Source organism: Rhea americana, unplaced genomic scaffold, assembly GCF_003343005.1.
Source record: "Rhea americana isolate MKP2758 unplaced genomic scaffold, rheAme1 scaffold_146, whole genome shotgun sequence".
In the NCBI taxonomy this organism is placed as follows: Eukaryota; Metazoa; Chordata; class Aves; order Rheiformes; family Rheidae; genus Rhea; species Rhea americana.
The window spans coordinates 612,960-622,868 of record NW_028185550.1 but is presented as its reverse complement, the minus strand read 5'-3'; the positions used below and the strand labels follow the sequence as shown (position 1 = coordinate 622,868).

General features: G+C 43.1%; 1 protein-coding gene and 1 long non-coding RNA gene across 3 annotated transcripts in view; one reads left to right on the top strand and one right to left on the bottom strand.

Moving 5' to 3' along the window:
- LOC146599118 (uncharacterized) overlaps positions 1-8,852 on the bottom strand; it is a 50,955-nt gene extending 42,103 nt beyond the window's left edge. For both annotated transcript variants that reach the window (XR_014895105.1, XR_014895104.1), the window contains exons 1-2: positions 8,524-8,852; positions 7,491-7,572 (exon numbers count right to left, since the gene is read on the bottom strand). This is a non-coding gene — a long non-coding RNA (uncharacterized LOC146599118). The remainder of the gene's footprint in view (positions 1-7,490; positions 7,573-8,523) is intronic.
- A 568-nt stretch (positions 8,853-9,420) lies between these two features.
- The window catches only part of CCT4 (chaperonin containing TCP1 subunit 4), a 9,180-nt gene continuing 8,691 nt past the window's right edge, over positions 9,421-9,909 (top strand). The window contains exon 1 of the mRNA XM_085299162.1: positions 9,421-9,751. Coding sequence (XP_085155288.1) covers positions 9,634-9,751 — 118 coding nt within the window. The 5' untranslated portion in view covers positions 9,421-9,633. The remainder of the gene's footprint in view (positions 9,752-9,909) is intronic.

The following is a 9,909-nucleotide window of genomic DNA, read 5'->3' as shown; positions in this document are numbered from 1 at the left end:
ATAGCAAGACCTGCTCCAGAGCRTCCCCTAAAGTCGCTGCTCAACAAACACCAAGGAGCAAACAGATAAGCCACTTCTTGTGACTTRTAACAGGCTGCAGTGAGTAAAATGTGAATAAACTCCATTGTGTGTGTRTTCCAGACAGGGAAAAAAGTGTGGGAAAGATGCCATATCATTCAGATTGTAAGTGTGTATATTCATTTTAACTCTGCCTTGCATTAACCTTTTACTTACACCACTTTTAGTGCTATGTTAGCAGTTTTCTCCCAACTRCTGCAAAACACCCACTTTTCTGCGGACTGCTGCAGAGATGGTACGTAAAGCTTTGTGCAAAGATTTGCACATTTTGAAGAGCTCCAAAACCAAACAAAATACTTAACAGCATCACCCCGCTTTCCAGGAAATACACTGCAAAGGACAAGACTGAGTTTACAGGAGTTGTTGTAGAAACAGCACACTCAGCAGCAGCTCTTAAGTAGTCTGTCTATATAAAAAGGCACCAAGGTATTAGCTGAGCAGCAGTGTAACCACAAGGCAAGAGGGAGAAAAACGCTTGAGGCAGAGGCATCACACACATGCAAAACAAACTGTTGTGTTTCCACTACTCTCTGGTAAGAGAAAAGACTAGAGGACCAAGTCTTGTTGTTACTGTCCAACTTTAGGAACTACATTGCTAAATATGCTTTGGAGGTATCGCGTGGGTCACAGCTGAGGTCAGACCCAAAAAGCAGCCGCTTGCAGAGACAGGCAGAGCACACTCTGCTCTCAGCCAGAGAGGAAAGTCTGCACAGTCCTATCCCCCGTAAATCCACAGCAGYCCCACACTGGTTGTGTCTCAAACAATATCCCCATGGGAACCACACGAATATATAGGTCCCACTCCCTTGTCTCCTACTTGCTCTGCCTGCAAGGGACCAGCCCTACCGAAGCACAGGCTTCCAGGCAGGGTTGGTGCCCCTCTCTTACCACCCTTCCACAGGAGGCATGTAAAAGACTTAGAGGCAGGACTCAAAGCAGGACTTTTATTTATTGACACTGATGGTAAGCACTTACCTGCTTCAGGCTGGGAATTTCTCTTTCTCAAGACCACTTTATAGTTCTGCTAGAGATTATTTTAGTAATGACCAACTCTCCTCTCTACTTCATTGTCTTTTTTCCTCTATAGGAATTAGTGTTTCTCTTATTTCTCTTTTTCCTTTTTTTTTTTTTTTTTTTTTTTTTNTTTTTTTTTGCTAAGCTACAGCCACTTTTCTTTGGATTTACTGTGTACATATCTAAAATCTTAAATAATGTTAAGGTTTAAAAAGCTGATTTTTTTCCTGCTAAACTTCACAAATTCCAATTTGGATTAAAAAAAAGCTTCCCCCCCCATATTCACACCCTGAACTTGTGTTTCTTTAAAAAACTGCTGCAGCCCAAGACCAGTGAAGTGACAGAAGTACAGATATCATTTGGATAAATCACAATATTTACAAAGTAAGCATTCAGGTATAAAATATTTATTTGAAAAGCACTGCTTATTGCTAGTGCTTAATGCTAATATTTACTTCTAGAAAAACTGAAAGACCACATTACTCCCTCCATGTTTTCTACTATAGCTGAACCTACCAATTTAAAAAGTAAACACCAGAAAGCAAGCAATATTATAATCACCAGGGTAAAATTATCTTCAAGCACATTTCCTAATTTCTATATAATCCAAGTATAATTACAAAAAAAAAATCCAAATTAGTCAATGTCATTCCCATTACCCCAACCCAAAAGACAGTGTTGTCATTCCTGTTGCTTTATAAACACAACCAGTAACCAGCTTGGAGGTYTCCTCCGTTTACATTACTATGGATCCATACAAGCATTTGGCCTTGCTCTCACAGTGCTGGTTGGCACAGGGGCAGCGAGGAGAGCACCTGCAGAGCAGATCAGGAGCTTTTCCTGAAGTGAGTAAAGCCATCTTAGAAGTCCCTCCCTTCCAGCTCTTCTCTACCTGCTTGTCCCTCCCCCTCTTCCCACTTACACCCAACAGCAAATTCGTTCCTGTAGCTCCAATTACAAGAGATAAACTTGCGACAGGGTGACTGGGTTACATCTCTTAAGTGCCTTTAAAATCTAACAAAAGACAACCTGTTACCAAAAAGTGATAGTTAGTAACCCACTGACTGTTTAACAGCTCAACCTCTTGTCCTGTTTATCTCCACCACAGGAAGAAAATTAGGGAAAATTGCAGAGAACATTTAAACATGCTTTCTGACAGCCTAAGTTTTTTCTGGCTTTTCTGGCTAACACCCAATCGCTGTCTGCATTCCTAAGAACCTTCTCCATTCGCTTGCAAATTYTTCTCCTTCTTTCTATAGTGACTAAGGTCAAGCAAAGGAAGACTGAAATAGCCAACAGTGCATACGGGTGCATCCCCTGAATGTCGTGGCGGAGGGGCATGCTGTTGTCTCACCTAGCTCAGCACCTCAAAATCAGTCATCAAGTTTTGTGGACTCTCCCAGAGAGCAGAAACACTTCAAACCTCAGGGATAAGAGGCTGATCGCTGAAAAGGCCTGAATGCTGAAAAAATGAGGTTCCCTAAGGACCCGCTTAGGCCAGGAGGYATGAGGGCAAAGGCCTTGTTGGCTGCAGGGGAAGAGAGAAGGACTTCCCTGTCTTCAGTGCCACACACACCATTCAGAAAAGCAGTCACCCAGAGCCCTGTCCAGGGCAGCACAAACAGGCAGGGGGAAGAGCCCAGCACTGCAGAGCAGCAAGACAAGGCACTTCACCCGACTCACCTCTGCTACAGAAGGGACTCTGCTTTTGAGAGGCATCCCTGGCTAGCAGGGCTRTGAAGGGCCAGAGACATTTAATGGGCTTGCTAGGAGAGAGGAAGCCCACATCGTATGACAGGCTTTATCCGCTTTCTCGTGGAAGGAAGCAAAATTGAACCACTGCACTCACTTGGCAAGCACTGCACTGGCACAGATCAACTCCTCTGCCGTAATCTCCAGAAAAATGCATTCACTTGGTGTTAGAAATGAGGATGTCCCTAAGGGTTCAAGCTCTTGATTGTCAAGAAGCATCTGACTAGCACTTTACCTGTGAAATACTGAGATATTTATCACAGGTGTGAACATGCTTGGTATTTGCAAAAACAAATTTCTTATGGTGTTTTTTCTTTTCATCAATCAGCCAAAGTAGGCAGAGATCGTTCTGAAGCAGGGCTATATATTGCTAGAGCAATTCCATATATTCCATATATTCCAGCTTCTTTAAAAATAATTAAGTAGGACAACAAATAATAATATTACTTTGAAATATATTCAGGAAAAAAAAAATCCCTTACAGCAAGGCTGATATTCTGCTGTCACCTAGAGGAAGAGGGTGGAATCATCTCTCYTAGGTACTACTACATGTGGAAATACCTTATTCTCTCACCAAAGAACTTGAGCCTGCACCTTACAGACCAAGACTTACTAACTTACACTACCCATGTGCCCATGTGTGCACATCTGTGTGCCCCTACTCCTTAGTATTTGAAAGTCAGACGATTTCAACTAAATATGATAGAGCGACACAAGTCTCATAGAGATTTCTGATGTGTTTCATTGACAACAGTGGCAGGATAYAGGAGAACCCATCACTGCTGTTACTGGACCCCTTAAAGAAATTGTTGAACTCTTCATAGGATTAGTAGCATTTATTCCAATATTCCAGCAGGATTCAAYCTCCAAAAATTGCACGTGGCCAGCTCAACCCTTTCTACACACTGATGAACCCTCTCCAGAACTGTTACGAATGACCAACAAAGGAAAAAGCTTCAATCACAGCTGCAAATTCAGTCTTTAGGTACATAGGAAAATAGATTTCCTTTGTGTCACTGTTCACSTAGTTACTGTTTTTGTACTGAAGGGCCTATTTGTTTTTATTCAGAAAGCAGTACTGCTGAGAATTAATAGTAGCAATAATCCATGTCCCATAGACTGTTAATTCAGTAATTTCTGTCTGTGTCTCTTATTACACTTAGTTCTCATAGACTGATTTACCCATTTTTGTTTTCTCAGACAGTAATATCTTCCTTRGTCTTAAGAAATATACATTTCTTTTACATTTTGCTCTACCAGTGTCAGGCTGGCAGAGCACTTCATGGTAATAAGGCTACAAAAAGAATTAAGGTGTAAGAAGATTTTTTAGATACTATACATTAAAATTTTGAGATTATGGAAACAGGTAATAGATCACATTCTTTGCATTTAAACAAAATAGGTAAGAATCTATTATTTTTTACGTATAGATTGTTGTTATTTATATTGTTTTTATATTTAGATAAGTGATCCGAAACAGTTAAGTATGTTTATGTTATCTGGTATCTTGAATTTCATTTTGAATACATTACCGTGCAATATTGCAGTAACTGCATTGGGGCCTTCCAAGCAACTCCTACCTGCTTTAAAAACCCTGACAATTCAGCTGATGCTTACGTATTTTGTAGGCTTGGGAYACAATGCTGAATGGCAGCTTCTGTTGTCCTGGGCAGACACGCACAGAACCGTTCCTTAGTACCTACGCAGTAAATCTAGTCAGACACAGTGCAAGCAGCATCTGCTCACTGAGTACATGGRCAGATCAGTGGACCTACCAACATCACACTCGTTGCTAAACCTAATGGATCTGTCTGTACRCAAAAGGTAGTTTTTTGCATGCCCCAGCTGCAGCTCATCTGAAATCTCAGGGGTTGCCAAGAAAGCACGAGTTAAGCCATTTCCATTTATACTGCTAGAGCTGATTGACCTGTAACTTTAAGCTGACATTGCCCATGGCACGCCATATTTTAAAAACATTTTGTTTTTAAACTTTGTACTTGGATGACAAAGCTACCTTTAAAATATTGTCTTTAAAAAATGGTCTGAATCCACAGGAATCCCTTATAGCAAATTTTCTCAGAGTTAGCAATATTTACCCCAGTATTCCTAGCTGAGTATCACCACCACGAATTGCATTTGGTCAGCTCCTGTATGTCTCTGTCTGTTTCTATTAAATATGGTATTTTTCTTCTCTTCAAAACAACAGTGTAATATCATATTTTGTACTGCTATAAAATTGGCATAATTCAGTGCTGAATAATATTACTTACCTGCACATATATGGAGAAGATAATAATTGCACGTCACTGTGTATTTTCCAACATACTACCCCAATATATGTCCTCRTTTTTGCAGTCTCCTTTAATGGGTGAATACCCTTTTCATCTGCTTACCATGGCCCTCGGAGTTTTTTTTTTAAAGGAAAATAAGGGAGAAAAAAAGGCCTCAGAGAAGACTAACAGAAAGTGGAGAGATTGTCGGAAAAGGGACTCAAAGTGTACGCTATACACAGGACCTTAGATACACTCGGAACAGGAGAGAACCAAAGAAAAACAAGAAAAGCAACACAGAAAATTCCCTAAAAATCTGTATCATTTGTTCAACGTCTTCTCCAGTAGGTGGCAGCACAGATGCAGCTATAGCTGCCATAAAGCCAGACCAAAGCAGTGGCAGCTCCAMSAGGAGCGCTTTAACCCAGGGACCAAGGAAAGCACGGAGACACCAATAGCTATAACCACCAGGGAGAAACTCAGAAGGAAAATCACATTTCCATTTCTACAATAAGCGCGAGGTACCGAATTTGTTWTTCTTTAACATAATATTTAAGATAAATATAATCTACTTGCTGTGCAAAATATTTTGTGCTGGGAAGTACTTGCAGAAGATGTTGTCGTTAAATTTATTAAATGTTTAAAAGCTACTCACTTTTATCAGAAAATGATTTAAATAAATGATTTAAACTTAAAGCCATTAGACATTAATGATGTCCCCCTCTCTTTGGTAATAATTCATTCTCATGCCATTACTACACCCCTGAGAACCCTGGATGAGTTATCTTCAGGAAAAAAAGAAAAAAGACTCTATGTGAGACTAAAGTTCATACCCAACCTGATAYAGTGCAGCATAGGTAAGAGGCAAAGATATACATCACAGGCATTTTCACCTTGTAAAAAGATCAGAAATTGAAATATTTTTAGAAACTACATTTTGTCCTAATCATATCTATACAATTCACTGATGTTACTTGCGCTGTGAAGCACAAATATCAATCATATTGCAGTAGAACTAGCAATGTTTACCTGGCGTTAGGACTCTATTTTATGAGATACTGCACAAAGAAGCAGTAAAAGTTTGGGTTTTTTGTTTTTTGTTTTTTTTTTTTAATCTAACTACACTATACTAGAAATAGTTGGGCAAGAAAACCAAGAGATAGGTAAGTGAAGTGAACTGTCCGGAATCACAAGCAGTGGAGTAGCTGGTCAAAAAGAATGCTGACACTGTTCATTGCCTCTGCCTGAGCAAAATATGACCTTGAGAGCCACAGACACTTTGCACAACTGATGGATATTAGCAGGTATGTAAGAGGTAGAATTACCCTTAACTAAATTAAAACTAGCAGACAAAACAATAATAAAGTACAATGCAAAACACATTCTGTGTCATAGCCTGCTGTGACACCTTAAACCCTGCAATGACCTAAGACCAAACCAAATGCTAGGCAAGGAATTTCTACTAGACAGAATAAGGCACGCAAAGGAGACAGTGGATGACAACAACCTTTAAACCAGCCAGACAACTCCTTTTAAATCCAGCACAAACCTAATCTCACAGGCTAATGCTTAAAAAGCCTTCATCCTAACTCTGCCCTGAAACCCAGCCTCGGCTCTAAAGAAGCAACCCTGCCAGACCAAAATTATTAGTAAGGTAGCCGCTAACCATAGCAGCCCTAAACTTAGCTCAGCAGCTTGTCATATACCTATTAAAAATCCAGGCTCTCCACCCAGTAATGGAACAAAAACTATCCACAAATTATTCTTAACTCCAGAGAGGCTGTTTTTGCCAAACACAGAGCTATGTATAATGAGGTGGCTCTTACAGCATCGCTTCTAACCATTATTTCCTTCAAAATCCGGAAACAACACAAACCTTATTCCTAACCCTAGTGCAAATCTAATACTGGAATTGCAACTTTGGCCAGACCAAACACTGAGCAGCATATACTCACTGATGGTAATAGCACAAAATCTATCTTCAAAACCATGTATTTTCTCTGCTAGCAAACCAAGTCCATTGAAACACTCTGTGGCATAACCAAACCCAAATCCCAATCTAGCACCAGAGAGGCAACATCTGCCACTCCCATAATGAAAACAGTACCTTTAATTATAGCTGTACTGCTATACAGCTACAGAAACTCTAAACATATTATAATAGGTCTTTAAAAAACTGGAYTCCACCAAGTAACAAACAGCACAGATTCCAGCTTTAACATTATATTGGTGTTAATAAACATCCAGGATTTCATACCATTGCCATCAATGCTTAATGTATTCTAAGAATAGGGTTAGAGATTTCAATGTTCTTGGTTATTTAGGATATTCTTTAGATGATTTTTAATACAAATGCAGGTTAAGACTCTTACTTACAGTCCTGAAAGTGTCCTCAATCCGCAGCTCTTGGCCTGGATATATGCATCAACTTATCTTTAAACTTACAACCCTTATCCGCCTGTTGAAAATGGAACATAAAAAAGCAGTAAATATTCACTTCCAAAATCTTCTACCTATTGTCTCTGATAAACAAAGAACATTTATTCTCATTGCAGTGGTACATAAATCCACTCCGTATGACCAAGGAAACCAGGAGGTTGCTGCCTTTATAAACTGTTCAGCATTATCTGCTGGAGATTGAGCATACTTGCTGTTATCTTCATGTTGGCAGGAATTGCCAAGAACAYAGTACAAAAAATAAGCCAACACATGTAACATGAAATAAGTGAGAAAAAAAATCTAAGGCAGCTGTTAAAAATGGTTAAGAGGGATGATAAAGTAATGTGACTGTGGAGTCTTTTTTTGTATTTTTGATGATGACAGAACTGTCAAAATGTTTTCATTTATCAACATAAAAAAACTGTTGCTAGCAGTAAGAAAACTGCTCACCATGATACTAGATTTCAAGTACAGTGAGCTCCTGATATAGACATAGATACTTGGAAAGCAAGCTCAAGAGCTCGTGTCCATTGCCTGTTTCTTATCGTTGGCTTATCATATAGCACAGAAATGAGTGGCTTTGTAAAGGCTGCCTGTCAGAGGAAACTTTTCTAAAACAAAAATATATTAGCAGATGTTTCTAATATAGCTGCACTTGCAAATTTCACTAAAGCCGTACTGACAAGCAAGGCCAGCCTGACAAGCTGGCAGTCATAGCGCTAGGAAAATAATGTGAGCTGGTAAACCCAGATTTTCTCTGGGAGTGGGCTCCCTAAAAGAACAGAAGCGTTGCTGGGACTCCTTCCAACAATAAAAGCCCCAACAATATTATCCCGGTTTTGTACAATTTGCTGTGATCAAACAGCTGTAAATGGACAATACTGGGACTAATGTGGGTAATGGTACGCTTCTTGTCAGCATTTTTATTAAGCAAATTAAAAATTCAGGATGAACACCATAAAAGCAGTACCCAGGAGGTCTTGTCTGACGGAATGAACTGCTCCTTCCATCTAGGCCAAATTTCTGCTTCTTCTAAACAAAGGAACCCAGGAAACTGCCAGAATCTCTATAAACACACTTCTTTTAAGAAAAATGCTTACATGACACTGTATTTATCCTTCAGTGATCTGGAAAATGATAGCCTGACCAATCAAAGCAGTAAAAGTAGAGCCACACTGAGCTCTATTAAAATACAGGAGAAGCAGAACTCGACTCTCGGAGAGGATGAGTCTTTTTTTTTTTAAACCATCTTTTTCATTTTCTTCACAAGGACACCCACTATATTAATTACTTCTTAACAGTGCTCTGCCCTAGTTTCTCCCTCAGTAACTTCTAGTTCCCTGGTTTGAGTCTCCGGCTCCCCTCAACCCCTGTTCGGGCCATCGCTGCCTGCAGCCAACCTGTGACGTAACACCTCCCCCCCCTCCACAGCCCGAGCTCACACGGCATTGCGAGGGGAACCCCTTTCGCTAATCTCTTAGTGTATAAAACCCATATACTCCTTTATTCTAATTCCCACCCCCCAAAAAAAAAACAAAAAAAAAACACCCAACGGTCGCCAGCACCCGCCCCCTCAGGCTGCGCGCCCACGCAGGCCGTTGGGGCGAGGCGGCGGCCGCGGCTGCGCCATTGGCGCAGCGGCACCACGTGGCCCGCGCTCCCGCCCCCTCCTCCCCCTCCCTCCCCTCGAGGCAGCACGCGCGCGCGCGCGGCGCAGCTCTGCCAGGCGGGAAACTCCCCGCGCGGCCCCTTCTGGAAGCCGCCTCTGCCGGCGGCCGCGCCCCCTTTAGGTGTCCGAGCTGCTCGCCGGTAGGCGTGGGCTTCCTTCCTCCGCGGCGCAGGCGTGGAGACGGCAGCCCCTGCGTGACGTCAGGCGGCGCGCCGGCCGCGAGGACCCGGGCGCGCCGGCGGTAGCGCCTTCTGGAAGGTTCGCGGCGGAGGCGGCGGAGCTGCGGGGCTCATCCGCGTCCATCGGCGCCGGGGCGGCCGCTACCGCGGGCTCTGCCCCTGTCCAGCGGCGGCCGCTACCGCGCGGCCCGTCCCTGTCCCTGCCCGGCGACGGGCGAGCGAGCGAGCGAGGATGCCGGAGAACGCGGGGTCGAAAGCCCACAGCGGCGCCGGGAACCGGGCCAAGGGCACGTACCAGGACCGGGACAAGCCCTCCCAGATCCGCTCCAGCAACATCGCCGCCGGCAAAGGTGCGGCGCGGCGCGGCGCGGCGGGTGGCGGCCGGGCGCCGGGAGGGCTCCGCGCCCTTTGTGCTGAGGCAGCGCCGCGGGGGCCCCGCCCGCTGCCGGGTCGCGGCCCGGCCCGCAGCCTCCGCCTCGCCGGCCCCCTTCTGCCCGTGGCCGGCCCG